At 45.0% G+C, this 24,403-nt stretch overlaps 1 protein-coding gene across 2 annotated transcripts; it reads left to right on the forward strand.

Moving 5' to 3' along the window:
• Nucleotides 1-248: 248 nt before the first annotated feature.
• Nucleotides 249-23,315, forward strand: DUSP14 (dual specificity phosphatase 14). 2 transcript variants are annotated; one of them, XM_044390829.3, is made up of 4 exons: nucleotides 249-355; nucleotides 1,965-2,060; nucleotides 20,462-20,550; nucleotides 21,986-23,315. In XM_044390829.3, exon 4 carries the CDS (start codon nucleotides 22,078-22,080, stop codon nucleotides 22,672-22,674), a length of 597 nt encoding a protein of 198 aa, XP_044246764.1. In that variant the 5' UTR covers nucleotides 249-355; nucleotides 1,965-2,060; nucleotides 20,462-20,550; nucleotides 21,986-22,077; the 3' UTR covers nucleotides 22,675-23,315. The 2 variants fall into 2 exon arrangements, with proteins under 2 accessions (XP_044246764.1, XP_026373344.1); XM_026517559.4 differs by lacking the exon at nucleotides 1,965-2,060.
• The last annotated feature ends 1,088 nt before the right edge of the window (nucleotides 23,316-24,403 follow it).

The raw sequence follows: 24,403 nt of genomic DNA on the forward strand, positions 1-24,403 counted from the left end.
CAGGAGGAGACTCCAGAAGACGCCCGACCCAAGGGCCATCCAGGAAAACGCCGGGTGCGCCCCGCAGCTCCGCGCGGCAGCGGACGGAGCAGTGCGCACGCGCGCTGCCCGCCGCTCCGCGCGTCCCTCGCCGGCCTCCCCCCCCCCCGTAGCGCGCCTCTCGCGCGGAGGCCCCTCCCCCGCCCCGAGCGGCCCTCCCCCCCCTCGGGAGAGGGCGGTGGGGCGCAGGGAGCGTGCGCGCGGCCCGCCCCGGGCGCGGGCGGAGGGGAGAAGGAGGGGCGCGCGCGGCGGGCAGCCCGCAGAAGCCGGGAGCCGCGCAGGAGGACGGAGTATCAGCCGCCGCGGGGCCGAGCCGGTAGGGGGCCGCGGGCCCGGGCAAGGACCGGGGGGCGGGCGGGACTTGGCGCTGACGCGACCCCGGGGGGCGGCTGGCGGGACCCGGCGGCCGGGGACCCGCGCGACCCTCGTCTCTGGAAACTTTGTGCCGGCCCCCACACCTGCTCCCGGGCGGTTCTCGCATCCTCTGGGCAGCCGGGAGGGGCGAGGCCCGGGGCCCTCCGCCGCGCCCGCTCCTCGCCGCCAGACCCCCCGCCTCGCCGGCTCTGGGCGCGCGCCCCCGGCTGCGCCCCGGTGCGGCCGACGCCCCGGCCCCGCGTACGGTTCCTCGGGCTCCTTGGCCAGCATCCTGTGGGCTCCCCTCCCCTCCTCCTCCTCCTTCCCGACCCTCTGCACTCCGGCCGCGCCATGGTCTCTCCACCGCCTCCTCCCCCGCGGTCAGCATCCACCCGCTCCGAGCCTCTGGAGCTGTCGGCGGCCCTTTGCCTCTTCCATAGGTTTCTGGTGCATTGCTAGAAGCAACTTGACTTTCAGCAATGCCAAGTATTCAACTTGAGTGTTTCTCTGCGGTGATAGATTGGGGTGCACACTGTTAACGTGTCTTATTTCTCCTAAGTACCCTCGCTTCAAAGCGAAGTTGAGTTGTTTGTGAGAGGAGTCGCCTGCTGGAGCTGCCTTGGTGGATTGTATAACTATATTTTATTTAGGTGGATGTTGCCATTGGTACCAGCCAGTGTTATGGTAACTGGGCATCCCAGAGGCAAGGGAAGGAGGAGTGACTTACAATTGCAGTTCTGCTGTGTAGGGATTAAAAAAAAAAAAAAAAAACCAAAACTACCTTGTACTTTCCATCCAGCAGGACCTCAAGGCATTCGCATGTGTTAACCAGCCGTTCATTGTGGTTTTATAGGAGGGGTAGGTAGAGAGCACTGCCGTCCCGTTTTATAGATGTAAAAACAGAGGCAAAGAACCAGGTCCAGTTTGTTGCTAATGGTAAAGGAATATGGACCAAGAAATTGAACCCCGAGTTTCCTGGAATTCCTAGTCCATTAGGCCACACAGAAGTAAAATGGAATGTTGGAACATCTTCCCTGGGGTTGTACAGATCAGTTAAAAGTCAAAGAGGCTGGGGCCAGGTGTCAGCAGTAGGTGCTTGACACTCAGCTCTATCACAAAGTTAAGTGATTCTGGACAAGTCACAGCTGCTCCCTGCATGTTTCCTGTTGTTTAAAATGAGGGGAACAAAGGTGCTGTCTTCTTTGCAAAGTTGTGTGAGTGTGTCTGGAAGCTGCACTCCCTTGAGCTGCATTTGGTGATTGTTAGTTGTGGATTCATAAAGCCTCCTGTTCGCGAACTCCCTTTAGAAATGCGGGGAATGAGGCGCCCCCGGAATGAATAACTGCCTCTTCTTCACCAGGGACACCTGAGAATTCATGTCAGGGACAGGCTGAGGCAGGGACCCTGACCTGGGTGGGGGGAGAGGGTTGTGGGGTGGAGGTAGGAAGGCGCCCTGCACAGGCGGCTTGACACAGGGGCCCTATTCCTGCCTCCAGCTCTGACTCATCTTCTGACGCTTGGGGGAGGAGAAGGTAGTTGCTTGATATTTTTGGCTTTCCCCCATAAAACAGGAGCCGGTTTCCTTCATTCCAAGTCGTTTTAACGTCAGTGTCAAACGTGTCTATGCTGAGTTCTCATCTGAAATCTTTCATATTGGTTGAATGCAGGTATGATTTTTGTAATATTCCCTGATAGAATGGCATAAATGTATATTCGTATAAAAAATACTGGTCAGGTGTATAAATCCAGGAAATCCTTTAAAACTTTAGCATGAAAACCTTAACCTTTTTAAATGATGGTCTTTAGGGAGGAATGTGTGTTTGGTGGATTTCTTTGCATTTGGGATTTTAAGGCAAGGTGGATTGAAAATGCTTTTTCTCACTGTCACCAGAAATTCATTAATAATTCTCTTTGTAAAACTTAGAACTTTGCAGATAAGGCTAAAGCCTTCTTTTTAGTATCTTTCCCAAAAGTAACTGCTGTGTATATCTTTATTGGTTTGTGTGTATCCTCTTCGACTTTTCTAAGCATTTTTATGTGTCTGCGCAAAGTGATTTTTTAATTGCAATGAATTATAAAATTAACCGGTCGTGTTCCTAGAGACTTGGCTTCTGTCTAGAATAGGTAGTATGTGTTTCAAGTGCAGCTGGTTGTAAAGGTTCATTCGCTCTGCAGCATGGTAGTATCCCTCAGGACGATGGGCAAATGCCCCCTTCTTAAACAGCCTCAAAGCACTTACATCATTAAGATCCTAGGTGTTACTCTCGGTTGAAAATGAAAACTTTTCCATTAAACAAAGTATATCTAGGACTACTAGTGTATTCATCTTTTCTTATAAGGAAGCATAATAGCGGAAGGCAGGGAGAGTTGCTAAAGCAGCAGCACCTGGGTGTAAGCTTACAAGGTGAACATTTAAGGGTAGTAGCTTTAGTTATTTATGAAAGCTTCACTGGGAAACAAAGGGAAGTGTTAATGTGGGCACTGTTCAGATCAGTAGTTTCGGGATAAGGTCCCTGAAAACTGACAAAACTGATAGGCTAATAGTGACATTTATAGAGAGGAAGTGTTCTTCCCCCACATTGGCCAGAACTGTAATGGTTCTGAATTCCTGGACATCAACATTTTATGTACTTAACCTTTTTCTTGTGAATTGTAACGCACAGAAAAGCATATAAAACAAATGGATACATTTTTTTTTTTTAAGAACACACAGCTGTAACCATCTCCAAGGTCAAGAAGCACCTTCCTCCCATACTTCCCGATGACAGCCTCCCCCTCACCCCAGAAGTAACCCAGCCTCATTTTTGTGGAAATCACTTCCTTTCTTGTTGCTAGTTTTTCTCTCCTAAATATTAATATCCAAACAAGTTTCATTTTGTCTGTTTTCATCTTTATTCAAATGAAATCAAAGTAGGTATTCTTTTAAATACTTTTTTTGGGGGGGGTCAACATATACGTGTGTATATATGCATGTATGTATATAGGAATATACACACACACTGACAGCTTTTTAAAATTCTTGCAGCATGGTATTTTTTTGAAGATTCATTCGTGTTTTCTGTGACTGTAATTAGTTCATTTTTGTCTGAACATACCACAAATTACCTATCATCTGTTGACGGACAGCTGGGTCGTTTCTGGTCCGGGGCAGTTAGGAACAGGGGCTACAGGTGTGTTTATCTGCAGCTTTACTAGCTGTTGCCTAATTTCCAAAGTGGTTGGTACTAATTTGCATTCCTCCAGTGGTGTCAGCCTTGAATTTATAATCCACTGTATTTGTTGTTGAACCACAGTATGTTTGGATATCACAATGTTTGGATAACCACAGTGTGAATGAATGAACGTCACCTGGGTGGTCTGATCCCTGGTCCTTTGTGTACCAGTGGATTTATATATACTTATAGGTTTAATTGTATGGCTCGGACCAACATACCACCCAAAGGCCAGAGATGGTTTTTCCACTCTGTTTGGTTGACAAACACCCAAGAAAAGCCTTCCTTTTTTTTTTTTTTTTTAACAGATGCTTAGTTATAGGAAAATTTAAATATGCAAAGTGAAGAATAAAAGTGTCCAGTTACCTAGAAGTCTTATTTTTTTTTTAAAGGATTTTTTTTTTTGAATAGAAAAAAAAGATTTTTAAGTGTTTTTGTTTTGTTTTGTTTTTTTAGTAATCTTTCCACCCAACGTCAGGCGTGAACTCACAACCCCAGCATGCTCTTCTGACTGGCCAGCCAGGGGCCCCTACCTAAGAGTCTTTTAAAGGTTTTGGGTGAATCCTACCTCTGGGGCCACTAGATGCCTTGACTTGGTGACTTGAGTTGTGCTGGGGAAGGCCTGCTTGTGCCCAGCCCTGAATGTGTAGGCCGGCAGTGCTGGCTTTAGTGTGTGATGTGTGTAGGAACCCAGGCCAGTCCTTGTTAACGTACCCTCGGAGGCCCCTCCCATCACGCTTGTGTGCACGTGCAGATCCTTTAAGAGGCACTGAGCACAGACCAAGGCTCCTCTTTCCTTGGTGTTTCCAAACGAACCGCAGCTTCTTTGCTATGGGAATAAAGTAGTCTTTTAGAGTCTTTAAAATGTACTTTTCCCCCAAATCTTCCTTAGTATACCATAGTAGAGGTACTTAAAACTGGGTTTAAATCAGAATTTCTGCTTTTGAGTAGACAGTTGCCAGGTTAACTTTAAGTGCTTGTGTTTGGTGTTGCTAGCTGGATTTACAGCTAGGTGTGTGGAGTGTGCGCCCCAGGGGGGCCGAGGTGGGGGGAGGGGAGAGAGGGAAGGGATGGGGGAAAGGGTACGGAGAGATGGGGAGGTTATGTCAGGGCAGGTGTTTGTTGAATATCTACAGTGCCTAGTATTATTTGCTAACAGTTTGCTTCTGTCCTTGGAGTAGAATGTTCTACGGTTCTGTAGGTTTAGAAAATACCCTCAGGGCTATCCTTTTTCTTAGTTGGAGGGGTAAAGGAAGAACAGTCCAAAGAATGTGAGATTTGTAGTTCTTCAATTTCTTCTGTAAGGCATCTTAGAAATGGCTATATGCTCTATTTCTGGCTTTCCATAAATCATGAGTATTTTTCACTTACATATTAAAGTTTTTTTCAGATTCTCTAAAATTGTCATAATTTTAAAAACTACTTCTATATAAATTAAAAGTTTTAAAGGATAAAATGGAGTGTCAGAGCCTCTTAATCTGAGTGGTGAGAAGTCCTATTTGTGTTCTTTGGTAATCCCTTCGGGCGGGCAGTAGTTGATGGAAGAGCTCTGTATCCCACCTGCTGCAGGGCAGGGGGTGGGGTGTGGGTGCTGCGGTCGTGGCCATACTGGCCACACAGGGTCACGTACACCCACGGCCCTCCCAGCTCACCTTGCCACTTGCCATTCTTGCTCTTAGCACTGACCCAGTTTTAACTACCTCTGCCGTGGCCCTCACAGTTCGGCCAGCTTTTCCCCCTGCCTTCTCAGAGTCTCAGCCGACAAATTCACAGGCAACTGCTGGTCTTAACTTCTGCCTTTGTCCTAGAATAGTTTCAGCATCACGGGCCTGTGGCAGCAGGTTTTCTCGACTCCTTAGGTCTTCGAGTTTGTGGGTAACGCGGGAGAAGCCTCTTCGGGTAGAGCACGCTGCTTCTGTTGAACTAGTAAACATTTCTGCGGCAGACAGTGAGCACGTGAAGCACCAGCCGTCCTCGACTGCAGGAGAGAGACTGTGAGCTTGCTTGACGTTTTCAGGAAGTACTGGTAAAAATGAAATCCAGGAGAGTACTGTCAGCATGCAAGTTACATACAAATCTGAAATCAAAATTTATAATTAAGAATTTCACTAATTTAGCTCTTGTGCACTGTGGTGTCCTTGCCAAGTTCTCCTACTACATCAGCTGTGAGTCTGGCTCCCATGCGAAGAGCAGGTGCAGTCCAGAGCCTGGAGGGGGGTTTGTGTTGACAGCCATTTGTTGTAGTTAATTTTCTTCTATTCCAAATAATTTTTATTTTTAGAAATTTCAGTCATATACTGGGGCACTGCCTGGGTGGTTTAGTCAGTTAAGTGTCCAGCTCTTGATTTCGGCTCAGGTCATGATCTCAGGGTTGTGAGATTGAGCCCCATGTCAGGCTCTGTGCTGGGCATGGATCCTGCTTGAGATTCTCTCTCCCTCCCCCTCTCCCCCTGCTCATGCTCTCTCTCTCTCCCTCCCTCCATCCCTCTTTCTCTCAAAAGTAATAATAAATGAATAAACAAAAGAAATTCCAAAGAAATTCATATAGAAAATTATAAAGAACAAATTTATATCATTACCACCCCAAATTGGTCATATTTTCTCTCTTTTATTAAAAAACGGGGTGAAGATTATAAAGTTGAATTCTCCTTGGGCCCCCTTCCCTTCCTTCCCCACTGAGGCAACCATCCCCCATGAATTTTATAGGTTTCACTCCCTCCCACTTGATTTATTTAAATATCTGTTTGTTTAAAATTAAACAGTGCATTCTTGATGAATGTCAGAAGGACGCAGAAATCTTCAGTAGCCTTTAACTCGCACTGTCACGTATGTCGTGTTAGGACTTTTAGAAATGAACTCTTTCAGGGTTAGAGGTTGTACGTCATTGCACATGATTCTTGCTAAAAACTGGAGTATTCAGTATTTTACAGAGTTTCAACTACCTGGTTTAAATTTTCAGATTAAGATGATCCAAAATGCAAATGAAGTGAAACTTGTTTTCATACGGGATTATGTCTTTTTGTTTGTTCATTTGTTTGTTTTTTTATTAGGCTCCATGCCCAGCGTGGGGCCCAGTGTAGGGCTTGAACTCAAGACTCTGAGATCAAGACCTGAGCTGAGATCAAGAGTCGGATTCTTAACTGACTGAGCCACCCAGGTTTATATGTTAAGTCTAGGTAACACCACAAGTCCAAGTCACTTGTTTTTTGAGGTAGGCTCCACGCCCAGCACATGGCTTGAACTCACCACCCTGAGATGGAGACCTGAGCTGAAATCAGGAATTGGAACCTTAACCACCTGAGCCGTCCAGGCGCCGCTTAATGTTATTTTAAATTCCTTTTGCAAAGATACTCGCTAGAAATATACATTCTCAGGCTTTTACCCCTGGAAATTCTGATTATTAGGTCTGAGGTGGGGCCTCGGAATACGCCTCCTAACCAGCAGCTCGTGTGATTCTCATGCAGGGGTCCTTCGGTCCACACTTTGCCATAGGGTGATGGCTTCAGAACATCATTTCAACTAAGCTTTCTGAACTGTAGAGGGTCAGGTAGTAAATATTTTAATCTCGTGGGCCATACCTTTTCTGCAGCAACTTCTCAACTCAACAGCAGGAAATCAGCCGTAGTTAATATGTAACAAACGAACGCGGCTGTGTTACCGTGAAACTTCAGGGACACTGTCGTTTTAATTTCATACAGTTTTTATAGGCCATGAAGTGTACTGTGCTTGTAACTTAATTTTTAGCCATTCTGAGCTCATGGGCTGTACAGAAGCATGTGGCGGGCTAGACATGGGCTGCCTGCCGTGGTTTGCCAACCCCTGATTGGAAGCACAGCAGCGTGAGGTTCGCAGCCACCGCATTCTCTCATAGCCTGTGAATAACAGTAATACAGTCTATATAAATTATGCTAATACAGTAACAACTGCCATGAAGAATTATGTATATTGTCTTATTGTATTAGACTATTTTTTCAGGAGACAATTAAGGGAATAACTTCAGGATCCTCTGCACTTCCATTTAGCTAAAAACTTGATTCCTCCCTTTGCTACAGGGGGGCCCGGACACACCCAGTTGCCCTCAGAACATGGTAGGTCTGCTGTCCCAGCAGGGAAAGGGCACAGAGCTTCATCGGCTTCCCTCTTTCTAGTAAATTCAAGAGACTTACCTGGTTATCTTACTCTGCTCAGAAACGCTAGTGGGTAATTAGATGCCTTTGATTTATAAGAAAAAAGGGAAATTAATTTATCAGTACTTTATAAATGAAGTTAATTTGCTATGAAATCACCAAAAATGTGGAATTGGGCCATGGGTATGATAAAGAAATCCTTGTAGGGAGAAAGTTAAGGCTCACTGCTTGAGTTTTAAGGATGCCGATACGTCCAGTAAGACAGAGTGAAATGATTGAAGGTTGTCAGGTATTCACTGGTTGAGCTCTTAGTCCTGTGAACTTTATTTTAATTTATAAATTCTTTTTTGTCTTCCTTAAAGTAGTAATGAACTTTTAAGGACTGAGATCTTATTTATTAAAATAAAAAATCTGTATTTTCTGAGATTTCATAGTCTTGCTTCTCAGAGGGTGATAGTGACTTCGGCAATTTTGAGGCACATTTTTATCTATTTTGGGTTTAATTGCTGTGTTGTTTTTTTTTAAAGTACTCTGCATATAGGTGTTCTGACCTATATAAATCAAAGTTCACTGCTTAACCAAGAATCTGTGATTCATATTTAATTTTTACCACTTACTCCTTGAAGATTTTAAAGTATTTATATAGGCTGTGGCACAAATTGGTTTCTAGTTCTCACCAAACAAATTTAAATATGATTGTGGGATTTTGCAAGCATTTTTTTGGTTTAGGTTTATCAGATTTTTCACACCCTAAGACCATCTCATACCACATACCAGTGTAGGATTTCTTAGATTCATATCCACATTATAGATCAAGCACAATGAGACTGACCTTATGTGCCTTAATATTTTTTCTTTGCAGTGTTTGTTTTCTTCCCCCATGAAATGGGGACATTTTGTTAGTCCTTCGATCAGTTGACCTGTCATGGTCAGATGGTATGACTAATCAACAAATAAACAACTCATGGGAAAGGGGCTCTGGTCCCAGTGGGGTTACTACTTTTCTATGAAGAGTCTGGGAAAGCCTCTTAACCTCCATTTACCTCTGATTCCTCATCTGGAAACCGTGACAGCAGAACAATACTGTCCATGTGAGGCTGAGCGTGTTCACGTGGGTTCAACAAAGTAGGCACTTGAGTTATTGTTTTTGCTTTTTGTTTTTTGTTTTCCAGCAAGTCCAGTGGGACAGACAGGCTGATTGAGAGCGATGCTTCTCACACTTTCCTGTGTATATAGATCACCTGGGATCTTGTTCACTGTGGAATCCCATTCCATAGGTCTAGGATGGGGCCCGAGATGATGCATTTCTGTCCAGCTCGGGGTTGATGCTGCCAGGTCTTGGATCACACTTGGAGTAGTGAGGGGTTATAGAAAAGGCTTGTGTTCTCTATTTGGAATCTGAAAGTAAGAAGGCTCCTGAATGTCAAGAATGGCAGTATGTCTTATTTTTTTTTATAAAGATTTTATTTATTTGAGAGAGTGGGAGAGAGTGCAGAGGGGGGCATGGCAGATGGAGAGGGAGAAACAGACTCCCCACCAAGCAGGGAGTCTGACACGGGGCTTGATCCCAGGACCCTGAGATCATGACCTGAGCTGAAGGCAGACACTTAACCAGCTGAGCCACCCAGGTGCCCATAAATGGCAGTATGTTTTAAATGGACTGGAGAAAAAGCACGATAGTATCATCTATGAGACACCTCCCCAAGAAACAGGTCTGTTTTTCAGCCCCATTGACTGTTTGCTTTGAGCCTGTGCCTTCTCTGAATTGCTAAGGTACCCACTGTTTGCACCACTCATCTGGGTCACTTAATATTAGTTGATCTCCTGTGGTTATTCAACTGTTTTATAGTGTATCTTGTGTCATCCCTTTAGGATGATAGACTCCTAGCACAGGATGATGGTTTGTGTTAAACCTTAATATCCCTGTTCTAGCTGTTGCTGCATAGCACACCATCCCAAAACTCCGTGGTGTAAAAACAACCATTTTTATTTTGCTCACAGATTCCTGTAGGTCAGGAATTTGGACCTCATGTAGTGGGGACAACTTCTGTTTGTTCCACAGTGTCTGGGGCCAATGGTGGGATAGTCAAAGACTGTAGATGACTCGATGGCTGGGAGCTAGAATCATCGATTTGTCTTTACTCACGTATTTCCTAGTTGATCCTGGCTGTCAGCTGGGACCTCAGCTGGGCTGCTCTCTGGAACATCTGCGTGTGACCTCACCACATGGTAACTCTGTTGAGCTTCCTCACAGCATAGCAGCTGGGTTCTAAGACTAAGTCCTGAGACAGCAAGGGTGTGTGACATGTTTATAATCTAGCCTCAGGAGTATTATTTCTATTGTACTCTTTTGGTTGAGTTGGTCACATTGTAAGAAGGTCAAGTGGGATCGGAGATATTGTGGCCATTTGCGGCAGAGACCTTTTCCCCACAATCCCCACATCACTTAGAATAGTGTTGACCACATGGCATGAACTCAGTAAAACTGTTGTGTGAACGAGTGGCAAGTAATTTTACCACCTAGGTGGGTGAGGATCAAACTCAAAAATTCAGTTCCAGATAGGAACAGATTACCCCATGATACCCGAATAAATATATGCTTTCACCTTTTATAGTTATTAACAGTCTCTTCCAGTACTCTCCCCGTTCTATTTCCAACATGGGAACCTCCGAACTTAGCATACGGAACTAAACTTCTTAAGGTCTGTGCAACTGTGTATGTCACCATATTGTCATACTTTTTCCCTGCTCTCATTGAGTGGACCGCCCACATCATTCTTTGGGCTGCGTGTACTCTTGAGCAGCTGGTTGGGCTTGGTTCATGGCACGCACCCGAGGACATCGAGGTGCGCAGTCAGATCCCAACCACGCGGGCCGTTGCTCTACAGCCATTGTGTGTCGCACGGGGGAAGATCTGTGGCCGCCAGCATGGGGACTCTGTCCTTAGCTTTATGTGCATCATGTGTGTTTACCCTCATCCCAGGACATCGTATCAGTGCATCTGTGCGGTGGGAGAGCAAACACAGCCCCTCCTCCAGAAGTGAGTGTTGAGGTGTTTTAGCCAAATTACTAAAGCTTTCCAGATGAGCGAGAACAATTTGTAACCTTTATTTCATTTTATTTTGATACAAATATAACTCAACATTTGTTTGAATTGTATTCTTTTTTTTTTTTTTAAGATTTTATTTGTCAGAGAGCATGAGCAGGGGGAGCTGCAGGCAGAGGGAGAAGCAGACTCCCTGCTGAGCAAAGAGCCCCACACAGGACTCGATCCCAGGACCCTGGGATCACGACCCGAGCCAAAGGCAGAAGCCCAACCAACTGAGCCACCCAGTCATCCCTATGAGTTTTATTTTTAAGAGTATTTTAATTTTTTCCCCCAGTGGAACACATTTGTAATTTAATAATGAAAATTAATGAGAAAAGTAGCATTTATTTATTTATGGCAATGTAGGTAATATGCTTCTATTTTAAAGAGGTGACTTTATCTAGTTCTTTAAAAAAAAAAACTTTAAATGTTTAACAGGAGAAAATGTGATTACATAGGCTTTTCAGGTAAAAAAAAAACCAACAACAAAAAACCCCACAGTGTAGGCCTCTAGCATATACTATGTCCTTCTGAAATTCCTACAACTGAAAATAATTTAGTCAGGTCATTTGACAGGGTCATCTCTAGCATCACTATGGCCATTTTCTGCTTATTCAATATGAGAAGGGAGAAAGCAGTGATAGAATATCAGTTTCTAACTGCTTATTCTGGTGGTTATTTGCTATGATTACAAAAAAAAAAAAAAAGTAGGAAGAAAACTAGTGTCCGTGGCATTGGGATGGATGCTCTGAGCAGATTGGGACACCAGGTAGCGATTCCAAGGCTGCTTCAGGTGTAGACGCCAGTGCAGACTCCAGGCTGGTGCCCACATCCCAGGACTTTCCTGGTGCAGGGAGCAGTCAGCTGTTACTAGCTCATGCATCGAGATTACAGGCCACCTGGGCAGACACTAATTCTGCATTTTTGCTTAGCACTTTAGTGCCTTGATGTTTATTATTCAGACAGACCAGCAAGATGTTAGAACTTGTGGAGGGGAAAAAAAAAGTACCTCTTTGGGGTTGGTTTAGGACAGCTCCTCCTTTTTGTCTTGTACTGTACCCCATCCCCATTCTCCTGGCCCGGAAAGCATTTTTCCCTCCAAGAAGTAAAGGTAGCTGCCAGAGCAATGTGGAAGGACTGCGTTGACCACCATGGACAGCGACATGAACTTTCCTTGGCACCCCCTCTGGTCATCTCAGAGACATGTGTGCTGCGCTGGGAGTTCACTCAGAGTACCTTGCTGCTTGGATCCCTCGAACGTGCCTCAGTGTTGTACTGTGCTAAGAGAGCCCCTTCTTCTGTCCTCCAGTACACATTGACTGAGATGATTTTGATGAACCGGTGACGTAATACACATGTATTCTTTCCTTCTGTATGGCCAGAATCTCCTGGTCTTGGCACTGGAGCACGCTAGGGCTTCTTGCTGTGCTTACTGTGGAACCAGCCCTTGCTGAGGGCCCTCTGCTATCGGGGCTGTGTGTGTCCTGAATGGTACACCAGTCTGCGGCACTATTTCCCAGTTCTGGGCAACAGGAGAAGCTGCAGTAGCTCAGTCCAGCTGGGCTTTTCTGTAAGCAGCATTTAAACACACTGTTCTTGGCAGACCCAAGACCCCTTTCCCACACTGAAGGTCCCGGCGGTGGTGCTGTAAGGCAGGTAGTGAGAACGCAGCCGCTCCCCACGGTCACGCAGAATGGCAGCGCGTGGGCTGGAGCTAGGAGCCCAGACACCTTGGGTCTTTTGCTGCTTGTCACTTATCTTCTCGAAGTGGAAATCGTCTCAGCCTTTCTGAACCTTCTATTTTCTGATCTGTAAAAGGGTCAGGAGTGTTTGTCAGAGGAGCCTCAGGGAAATCTGTGCCCTCTGCGCGCTCTCTGGCAGAAGCTGTTTTTCTAAACCTTAGACCCAGCTTTGGCGATGTGATGCAGGTTTGTTGGCACGAGACTGATGGCAGCAGCAGGGAGGGAGCATCGTGTCTGTCTCACTTGGATTCTGCCCTGAGGACTGACAATCTGTTTTCTCTGCAGTACCAAGTACCTTATCACTGCCCGACAAAGGAGAGTTAGCAGAGGAAGTTAGGCTTCCGGGCCATCCATTATTTCCCCTTGATGAAGACACTTCCGCCGCAAAGACCAGTGAGTCTGGGACCTTTGCCTCAGGAGGGCAAGTGGCTTCCCAAACAGAATGATGATTTGGGAGACCACAAGACTGAGTTACTATTAATTAGGCAGTGACTAAATAACCTGGTTGGAAATTTGATTAGCATCTTCCAGATTTTCCACAGTCAGGAGGGAGTTATCACCAGCAGTTTGAGAGCCTAATTTTGTGCTTATTACTACAGTGACTTTGCTTTCTAAATCACTAGGATTGTGCCAGGGAAAGACTTGGAAGTGGCACGAGACTGTGCTCTGCGGCAGGACAGGATGTTCTCCTATATAAATTCGGCCCATTTCCATTTCCACCTAACACACATCCGCACACATTTCCTTAGGTGACTACTTCCTGTTCCTCATCATGGTGCGATTTCACTCATGTGCTGCGTGTATGCTGGTTTACGATGCTGGTCCCCAGAGAAGGCTGTAACCTTGGGTGAGGCATTACCCTTCAGAAAAGGGCAGACTGTGGGAAGAGACTTGTGACTTATCAGGACTGAGTTCCTTGGTCTTGAAGCAGGGAACCAGTGGTTCACCCCAGTGCCGACCTTCACAGTGGTTCTCGAAGTGTGTCCTCTGGCAGCATCACCTCGGAAATGCCAGTTCTTGAGCCCCCCTCTGGCACTACTGAATCAGGAACTCTTGGGGTGTCGTTCAGAAATCTGTTTTAACAAGACTCTGATGCATGCTAAAGTTTGAGAACCACTGCATTATGAAGCTATAACTGTTTCATTTATTTTTTTATTGAGGTGTAATTGATACGTAACATTATGTTTCAGGTATACAACATAATGATTTGATATTTACATTAGCACAAAATGATCATCACAATAAGTCTAGTAATATCCATCACTGTATAGTTACAAATTTTTTTTGTAAGGAGAACTTTTAAGATTTACTAATAGCAACTATTTTTTTTTTTTTTTTAAGATTTTATTTATTTGACAGAGACAGCCAGCGAGAGAGGGAACACAGCAGGGGGAGTGGGAGAGGAAGAAGCAGGCTCCCAGCGGAGGAGCCTGATGTGGGGCTCGATCCCGGAACGCTGGGATCACGCCCTGAGCCGAAGGCAGACGCTTAACGACTGAGCCACCCAGGCGCCCCCATAGCAACTTTCAAATATGCAGTACAGTAAATGTTAACTTGTACATTACATCCCCATGATTTATTTATTTTATAACTGGAAGTTTGTATCTTTTAACCTCCTCCACCCATTTAGTGCCCCCTCCCCCACCTCTGGCAACTACCAGTCAGTTCTCTGGATCTATGAGCTCGTTTTCATTTTCTTTTTAGATTCCATATATAACTGATACAATATTTGTCTTTCTCTCTCTGACCTATTTCACTTAGCAAAATGCCCTCAAGGTCTATTCATGTTATCTCAAATGTAAGATTTTCTTTATGGCTGAATAACATCCCATTGTGTTTATATACCACATATTCTTTATCTTTTCCATCTGTATCAGTGGACCCTTAGGTGGTTTCCGTATCTTGGCGATGAGCATGGGGGTGCATATGTTTTTTCCAAGTTAGTGTTTTTATTTTCTTCAGATAAGCACCCAGACGTGGACTGCTGGATCATATGGTAGGGTTTTGTTTTGTTTTGTTTTTAAAGATTTTATTTATTTATTTGACAGAGACAGCCAGCGAGAGAGGGAACACAAGCAGGGGGAGTGGGAGAGGAAGAAGCAGGCTCCCAGCAGAGGAGCCCGATGTGGGGCTCGATCCCACAATGCTGGGATCATGCCCTGAGCCGAAGGCAGATGCTTAACAGTTGCGCTACCCAGGCGCCCCTGTTTTGTTTTGAGTAATCTCTACCCTCAACGTGGGGCTTGAACTTATCACCCCGAGATCAGAAGTCACATGTGCTACCGACTAAGCCAGCCAGGCACCCCTGGTAGTTCTATTTTTAATTTCTTGAGCAACTTCCGTATTATTTTCAATGACACCAATTCCCATTGCTGCCAACAGTGCACAAGGGTTCCTTTTTCTCCACATTCTCACCAGCACTTGTTATTTCTTGTCTTTTTGTAATGGCCACTGTAATGGGTGTAAAGTGATAATCTCATTGCGGTGTAACACATTGATTTACAAATGTTGAACCATTCTTGCATGCCTGGAACAAATCCCACTTGATGGTGATGCATGATTCTTTTCACGTATTGTTGCATTCAGTTTGCTAATGTTTGTTGAGGATTTTTGCATTATGTTCATCAGGGATATTGGCCTATAATTTTCTTGTGGTGTCCTTGTCTTGTTTTAGTATCAACATAATCCTTGTAAAATAAGTTTGCAAGTGTCCCCTCCTTTTGTATGTTCTGGAAGAGTTTGAGAAAGGTCGTATGTATTCTTCTTTAAATGTTTGGTAGAATTCACCAGTGAAGCTGAGTGGTCCTGAACTTTTGTTTGTTGGAAGGTTTTTGATTTCTGATTCAATCTCCTTATGAGTTGGTGGTCTGTTCATATTTTTTATTTCCTCATGATTCATTTTTGGCAGGTTGTATGTTTCTAGGAATTTGTCCATTTCTTTTAAGTTGTCAAATTTGTTGGTGTATAATTGTTTAAAGTAGTCTCTTATGATCCTTGGTATTTCTTTGTAATATTGATCATGACTTCTCGCATTTCTGAATTTATTAATCTGAGTCCTTTCTCTTTTTTCCTTGCTAAGCGTAGCTGAAGGTTGTCAATTTTTATCTTTTCAAAGAACGAGCTCTTAGTTTCATTGATCTTTTCTAGTGTTTTTTTAGTCTCTATTTTTACTTTCACCTTTGTTATCTCCCTCCTTCTAACTTTGGGCATCATTTGTTTTTCTAATTCCTTGAAGTGTAAAGTTAAATCTTTTGAGAGCTTTCTTGATTCTTGCTGTAGGCATTTATCACTATAAAATTCCTTCTCAGAACTGCTTTTGCCACATCCCATAAATTTTGGTATGCTATATTTCCATTTTCATTTGTCTCAAGGTAGTTTTTGATTTCTTCTATGAGCCATTGGTTGTTCAGTAGCATGTTGTTTAATCTCCATGTATTTGTTAATTTTCCAGTTTTCTTCCTGTAGTTGATTTCTGGTTTCTTACCACTATGGTCAGAAAAGATGCGAGGCATTGCTTCAGTCTTCTTAAATTTATTAAGAGTTGTTTTGTGGCCTTATAATCTATCCTGGAGAATGTTCCATGTACTCTTAAGAATGTGTATTCTCTTGCTTCTAGATGGAATGTTTTGTATATGTTAAGTCCATCTGGTCTAAGGTGTTAAGACCAATGTTTCCTTATTGATTTTCTGACTTGGATGATCTATCCATTAATGAAAGTGGGTTGTTAAAGTCCCCTATTATTATTGTATTGCTGTCTATTTCTTCCTTTAGGTCTGTTCATATTGCTTTATATATTTAGGTACCCTTATGTTGGGTGCATAATTTTTAAAAAATATTTTTAATCTCTACACCAATGTGGGGCTCGAACTCACAACCCTGAGATCAAGAGTCACTCTGCCGACTGAGCCAGCCGGGCACCCCTGTTTGGCACATAATTATTTACAAATGTTACATCCTCTTGTTGAATTGACCCCTTTATCATTATGCCATGCCTTTCTTATCTTTTATTACAGTCTTTGTTTTAAAGTCTTTCTCGTCTGATGTAAATATAGTTACTCCAGCTTTCTTTTGGTTTCCATTTCCATGTAATGTCTTTTTCTAGCCCTTCACTTTCAGTCTGCATATGTCCTTACATCTGAAATGAGTCTCTTGTAGGCAACATATAGATGGGTCTTTTTTCATTCAGCCATTTTATCATTTGAAGAATTTAGTCCATTTACATTTAAAGTAATTATTGATAGGTACACACTTACTGCCAGTTTGTTCGTTTTCTGGCTGTTTTGTAATTCCTCTCTTACTTTCTTCTCTTGCTCTCTTTGTGATTTGATGACTTTGCGGTATGCTTAGATTCCTTTATCTTCTGTGTACCTACTGTGGGCTTTTGCTTTGTGGTTACTGTGAGGTTTACATATAACAACTTACAAGAGTCTATTTTAAGTTGATAACTTAAATTTGAATACATTCTAAAGCTCTACACTTTTACACACATCCCAATTATATATTTTTGATGTCACATTTTATTTAAGAATTTATTTATCTGAGAGCAAGTGAGCAAGCATGAATGGGGGTGGGGGAAGGAGGGGAGAAGGAGAGGGAGAAGCAGGCTCCCTGCTGAAGGGCTTGATCCCAGGATCCTGGGATCATGACCTGAGCCAAAGGCAGACGTTTAACTGATTGAACCATCCAGGTACCCCATTAAATTACTTTTTAAAGATTTATTCATTTTAGAGAGCGCACGTATGAGTGTGGGGAGGGGGAGTGGGGAAGCAGACTCCCCACTGAGTGTGGAGCCCAACTCAGAGTTCGATCTCACAACCCTGAGATCATGACCTGAGCCGAAAAACCAAGAGTCAGACACTTAACCAACTAAGCCACCCAGGCGCCCCTATGATGTTAACATTTTGCATCTTTTTATCTTGTATATCCCTTAACTAGTTACTGTAGTTATAGTTATTTTTAATACTTCTTTTAACCTTCAGAGTAGCTTTTTTTTTTTTTTTTTAAGATTTTATTTGTTAGTGCACGAGCAGGGGGAGGGGCAGAGGAAGAAGCAGGCTCCCCACTGAGTGGGGAGCCCTATGTGGGACTCCATCCCAGGACCCTGGGCTCGCCGACTTAGCCACCCAGGCATCCCCATAGTAGCTTTATAAGTGATTAATCTACCACCTTTATATTATTCTAAATTTTACTGTATTTACCTTCACCAGTGAGATTTATACTTTTATGTGTTTTCCTGTTACTAATAAGCACCCTTTCTTTTCAGCTTAAAGGAGTCCCTTTAATATTTCTTGAAAGGCCAGTTTAGTGGTGATGAACTCCTGTAGTTCAAAACTCTCTCTCCTTCACTGCTGTGTGACAGCTTTGCTGGGCCGAGTGTGCTTCGAAGTGTTTTCTTTCACTGCCTTGAGCATGGCGTGCCACTCCGGGCTGGCCCGCAAAGTTGCTGCTGAAAAATCTGACAGTCTTCTAGGGAGTTCCCTTGTATGTAACAAGTTATTTTTCTCTTGCTGCTTTTAAGATTCTCTCCTTGTATTTTAACAGCTTAATTATAATGTGACTTAGTGTGGGTCCCTTTAGGTTCTTCTTATTTGGAATTCTCTGAGCTTGCTCGATCTGGATGTCTGTTTCCTTCTCCAGCCAGGCTAGGGAAGCTTTCAGCCATTATTTCTCCAAATAAGTTTTGTGCTCCTTTCTCTTCTCCTTCTGGGACCCCTGTAATGTGAATGTTGGTCCACTTGATGTCCCGTAAGTACCTTAAGCTGTCTTCACTTTTTCATTCTTTTGCTGCTCGGATTGTGTCAGGCAGTTCTGTTGAAACCCTCTCATTTATTTTTCAGTTCAGTTAGTGTGTTCTTCAGCTCTGTGATTTCTCTTCGGTACTTACATTTTCTATCTGTTGAAGCTCTCACTGTGTTCACTCTTCTGCCAAGTTCAGTGAGCACCTTTATGACCATTCTTTTGAACTCTCAGGTGAATCACTTGTTTCCATTAAGGACTACTTCTGAGATTTTATCTTGTTCTTCCATTTGGAACATATTTTTCTGTTTCTTCATTTTCCTCCACTCTGGGTTGGTTTCTGTGCATTAGATAAAACAGCCACCTCTCCCAGTCTTGAAGGAGTGGCCTCCTGTAGGAGGTGAACCTTATCGTTCAGGACTGCCTTCGTTTTGGTTTTCACTCAAACCTTTGTCCAAGCAGCCTATTTTTAGTGGCTCCCAGTTGTTTCACGTGTGACAAGACCTGTCAGTGTTCTAAAGGGGAGGATGTCACTTAGCAGCTTCTAACATATGCAGATAAACATAGTCCTGTGGGACTGCAAGTGTCCTTTTCATTGGCCAGCAGAGCCTGGTGGTCTAGAAGTGTCCACTGGACAGCAGTCACAAAAATCAGGACATCAGACAGGTGTACAAGTTCCTTTCCAGGAGATACTGGAGACTAGGAGTAGGGCAGAGGGAAGACCCAAAGATGGCATCCCCTGGCTTTGGTCCCTGGAGTAAGCCTAAGTGGGCCCCCAGATATGTGCCAAGGCAGAAGCCTGCCCCTAAGGCTAAAGCTCCAGGACAAGCAATAGGCTTTTTCACAGAAGAACAGTCCGTGCAGTGCCCTGAGGGTGGTAGCCAGGGAGAGTGGGCTCTTCATTTGTTACAGTCCCATGGGACCCAGGGCACAGACACACGGAGAAGCTCCTGTCTGGGAAAGACGGGCATTCTGGAGAGGACTGCAGTGGATGCTTACATCCGTATGTGCTTCGTTAGACGCCTGCCCGTCAGGCCCCATGCTAGAACTATTTTTAAAGCTTTTAATAAATGTTAAACGTGACCATGTCCTATGATCCAGCCCTTCTGCTCCTCCTTGTCTAACCAAGAGAAAGGAGGGCGCACGTCCGCACGGCGGCCTGTACGTGGAGGTTTCACGTCATGGTCTCCATCAGCTGCACTTGTAACAGGCTCCGCGGCCAGACCCGAGTAAGCGAATAAACCTGCCGCGTCTGCGCCGTGGAACAGCACCCAGCCTCGTGAAGGAAGGAGCTGTTGATCCGCGCAGCAACTGAGGAGAACGTCAGAATAACTGCTGCGTGAGAGCCAGGCCATACCAACAAATCCTCGCATTGGGATTCCATTACGTGAAGTCTAGGAAATGTGAAAATAGTGACAGAACATCAATGGTTGCTTGGCGGTGGGGCTCGAGGGTGAGGGAGCGATGGATTCAAGGAGCATGAGGAAATCTGGAGGGGGCGATGGATTGATCGTGTTGAGTCATGGTGTGTGCAGTGTAGGCACAGAATTCAGAACTCCTCGAGTTGCATACTTGGTCAAGTGCTGCAGCAGCTCGGACGTCAGTCACGCCTCAACAGGGCTGTAAAAACTAGGTATATATTTGAGTGTGATGGCTACCTGGGACCCTCCCAGAGCGGAGGGACAGGCAGGGGAGGAGCGCATGTTTTCATTGGTGCGCACCGTACTGTTACATAAATGCAAAGCTAAGGGGCCAACGCGGAAGAGCAGGGGCGGTCTCGGTGCTGTCCGCGGTGGCCGGCGCTCGGGGGGGCTGTCCCCTGGCGTCCGGCCGGCCGCACGGTCTCCCACGCCGCTGGTGCACGGAGGGCACACATGGTTCTGCATCTTTCTCCGGCCCCGTGAGCAGTGCCTTAGTACATTTCCTTTCAAAAATTTGTCTTTGTTATGGCCGAAACTGTACCTTACATTTATTACAACACGAGTTACGTGTCATTAACAAAAAGCTGAGACTCAGGTTATTTCTTACTGGCATCTTCTTTAGTTAACATGCTTTCCACTTGCTAGTTTTATTCTAGTCAAACCCAGTTTAGTAATAAAACCCAGGAGGAATTCTTTTGAACTTCCTGACTGGCCACATTGTTGCCCCCTTGTCTTTCTGCAGATCTGATTTGTACCCACTGTGACCAGCACGCTCAGTTAGGACTTTCTAGATCCTGACCCAGGACTGTGGAGTAACCAGATTCCTCACAGGTGAGTTGGCTCTAGCACCACCTTTGGGGCACCGAGGATGTTCTTGTCCAGCTGCAGTCATTTCAGGGGTCCCTACGGTACCCTGGGTGGGGAGGAGCACATTTCCCAGCAGGCCCAGACTATACAGCAGTGTGAGGAAGTGATCGGTCTAAAATCTCAGGAAACCAGCATTTTCTATTTCTTTTGTTACTGGTGTCCTATATAGACAGTATATAATGTTAGTCTTTTAAACACTGTACTAATGACTCTCATTAGATCTTCAAATCTTAAACTAAATTTTAATTCCAACACGCATCTGAAGCCAAGGGGATTCGTCTTGGAGCTGAAATTTGGCTGAGGAAGGTGACGTTCTCTTTTAACCACACCCAGGGTCAGGTCATAAAATGTTCATGAACTTAGAGCGCGTGAGTGGAGGGAGGGGCAGAGGGCGAAGCAGGCTCCCCACTGAGCAGGGGACCCTGGGATCGGGACCTGAGCTGAAGGCAGATGCTTAATTGACTGAGCCACCTAGGTGCCCCTAATGTGTTTTTTAAAAAATTAAGTAATCTCTGCACCCAACCTGGGGCTCAAACTCATGACCCTGAGATTAAGAGTCACATGTGCTACTGACTGAGCCAGGCGCCCCGTAGACTGATGTAAGATCATGGCCTTCATAGTGCCTGGGATTATTGCCATGGGAATGCTGCAGCGTGTTACTATTTAGCGATTGAATTTATGAATGATATATTTTAGAGCGTGGGGGGGGGTGTGTGTAGAGGGAGAATCTTAGGCTCCACACCCAGCACGGAGCCTGAAGCAGGGCTCCGTCTCATGATCCTGAGATCACAACCTGAGCCAAAAATCAGGAGTCAGATGCTCAACTGACTGAGTCACCTAGGGCACCCCTTAGCTATTTTTTTTAAAATAACAAAGGGCTAAGGTCTTGGCTTTTCTGTAACTCAGTCTGAATTCATTGTTTTCAGTTTTTAAAGGAAATTCCTTGAATATATTACCTCATGTGGTATCATTTTTATACCTAAGATTTCTATGTCTGGAATTAAGTAGGCAAGAGGTGTATGAAAGAACACGGCTCTAGGAGTGGTCAAAATTTCTAATTAAATTCTTCGTAATTACCAAGGAGCAGCACACCCTTCAGTAAGAGCAAGGCCCTGCAAGATTGTTGTTCAGGAACCAGCTGGGCATGTCTCTGAGTTTAGAATTATTTCTAAAATAGGATGACGATTTCCACTTACCCCCCCGCTTTTAATAGAATCACCAGAGAGCTGAGTTTTAACATTGATTTTATGTTGCCGTCTTAGGCTACTTTTCCTATTAACAGAAAATGATTTGTCTACAAAGAACGTACTCTACTGTAGAATCCGTTCACCTTCCCCTTCCCCAAAACTAGAGAAGGCCGTGACGAATCAAAGTACTGACAGATACCTGTGTTTTTCAGGAAGGAGACGGCGATTTCGCATTCCTTGGTGGAAGAAAACCAAACCCTCTGGTCTTGCTTCCAACGATGCAAGTGTGATTGCTGGCATCTTCATGAGCTCCAGAGGTCACAGCACACTTCCACGGACTCTCATGGCCCCTCGGATGATTTCTGAGGGCGACGTAGGAGGCATCGCTCAAATCACCTCCTCTCTCTTCCTGGGCAGAGGCAGCGTGGCCTCCAACCGGCACCTCCTCCAGGCTCGGGGCATCACCTGCATCGTTAACGCTACCATCGAGATCCCCAATTTCAACTGGCCCCAGTTTGAATATGTTAAAGTGCCTCTGGCCGACATGCCCCACGCCCCCATCGGACTGTACTTTGACACGGTGGCCGACAAGATCCACAGCGTGAGCAGGAAGCACGGGGCCACGCTGGTGCACTGTGCCGCGGGGGTGAGCCGCTCGGCCACTCTCTGCATTGCTTACCTGATGAAGTGCCACAGCGTGTGCCTGCTGGAGGCCTACAACTGGGTGAAGGCCCGCAGGCCCGTCATCAGGCCCAACGTAGGCTTCTGGAGGCAGCTGATAGACTACGAGCGCCAGCTCTTCGGGAAGTCGACAGTTAAAATGGTACAGACGCCGTATGGCATAGTTCCAGACGTTTATGAGAAAGAGTCCCGACACCTGATGCCTTACTGGGGGATATAATGCCACCAAAGCCTGCATCAGCAGCCCCTCGAGCAGTACCAGCATCTGCTACTCACCGTCTGTTCCCCTCTTCACCTTTCTTTTCAAATGGTTGACTTTTGGTTCTCCCTCAAGTGTTTTTTACACTGGGTGTTCAAGTTTATTTTAAAAGATAGGGAGGGAGGGAGGGGAAGAACATAAGGGGAATGCATACATTGCTAGTAACATTTTAAAAATTAACATTTTGGAATAGTGTTTATGAAAATCTTTAACTGGCTTTTAATCATTTTTAACAATTTGAACAGTTTAATAAACTGGTTCTGCTCTATTCTGAATCCCATGCCTTTAGGCATCATGGCAGGTGCGGGAGGAGCTCAGTGCAAAAATCACTTTGGGTCCTGATTAACCCTTTAGAGACCAGCTTTGCCCAAGGCTGCCAACCAAACAAATGCTTAGGGAAGATTGAAACCAGCTTCAGTCTCTACTGGATTAGCCCTACTCTTTCCTTTCCTATTATTTAGTGATTCTGTAAGTTAAAAACCCAAACCTTTATTATCTAGTTGTTAAGTAATTATAATGAAATCTGCTGCAAACACCCTCTTGGAATCATTGTGCCCCAGGACTATATTAGCATTATTTTTAATAAATATATCTGCATAACATATTGGAATTTTTACTAAGAACGTCAGGGTGTGTATGTGTCTGTGTGTCGATGCTGGAAAAAAGATGCCCTGCACTAACTCCGTTCAACTACGGTTCCTGTGCCAACTCTGAATGTTACTTCAAACAGACACCCCAGCTGAGTTATGTCAGCGTTTCACATCCTTGCAGATGGCACATGTCAGTATCACTCACAAGGCCAGAACCCTGGAAGACAGCGTGGAGCGGACGCTCTGATAAAAGGTCCTGTTTCCAGCGGTCTCTGGGTAGCGGGAGCGCACCGCGCCGAAGCAGCGAGCCCGCCACCAGATGCTGCTTACCAAAAGCTCTGCCTTTGCTGGACTGTTAACACACACAAAAATGCCCTAAGCCAAACCTCAACGTGATAAGCAAACGTCACTCGGTTAACTGCTAATAAATATGGCAACGTAACTCCTCAGGGACCCGGCAGAAGTTTACTTGCTTCTCCCCTAGTCCACACCTTACAAGCCACTGGGCGTCATCCAGCTGCCCTGGCTTTGTCACCATGCTGCTTTGTTTTACTTCAGTTGCCAGGTAGGCTGCCCCTTGCTTATTCATGGAAGAACTTGCTAGATTTTTGGCCTATTTTGGCAAGAAGCCATAAATACAATGTCAGTGGCTACATGCTTATATATATTTTCTAGATCCTGCCTGGTCTGTGGCAATGGTTTCCATCCAAATTCTACCTTGTGGTTTTCATACCATTTACTTTGATAAACATGCACCATTGTCTAAATAGGAAAATTAAAATGAAGTTAATTGTTCCAATGGGAAACCGGAGGAGCCCATAAATGCTACCTCAGCACATGGCCAAGAATCCATCAAAAGAACAGAACGATCCGCGGCTGTGCAGGCTGTGGCTTCTCTAGCACGAAGGCAAACTCTAAGTCTTGTAAGAGGCCAGAAATAACTGCTGTACTATAGGAAGGGAACACTTGGTGACAGATGTTCTTGGCAGGAAAATTTCCGGCAGAAATCCTGGCTAGCGCCACGACTGGGATGTAACTAAGCGTTCTTAGTACTTCGGCCTAACTCCTTTCTCATCTAAGCGTCAGAGCTTAGTGGCTGC

Source organism: Ursus arctos, unplaced genomic scaffold (assembly GCF_023065955.2).
Source record: "Ursus arctos isolate Adak ecotype North America unplaced genomic scaffold, UrsArc2.0 scaffold_24, whole genome shotgun sequence".
Lineage (NCBI taxonomy): Eukaryota > Metazoa > Chordata > Mammalia > Carnivora > Ursidae > Ursus > Ursus arctos.

Bases quoted from the DNA above. Each gene is read 5' to 3' on its own strand.
- DUSP14 (XM_044390829.3), top strand. From the start codon at position 22,078: ATGAGCTCCAGAGGTCACAGCACACTTCCACGGACTCTCATGGCCCCT.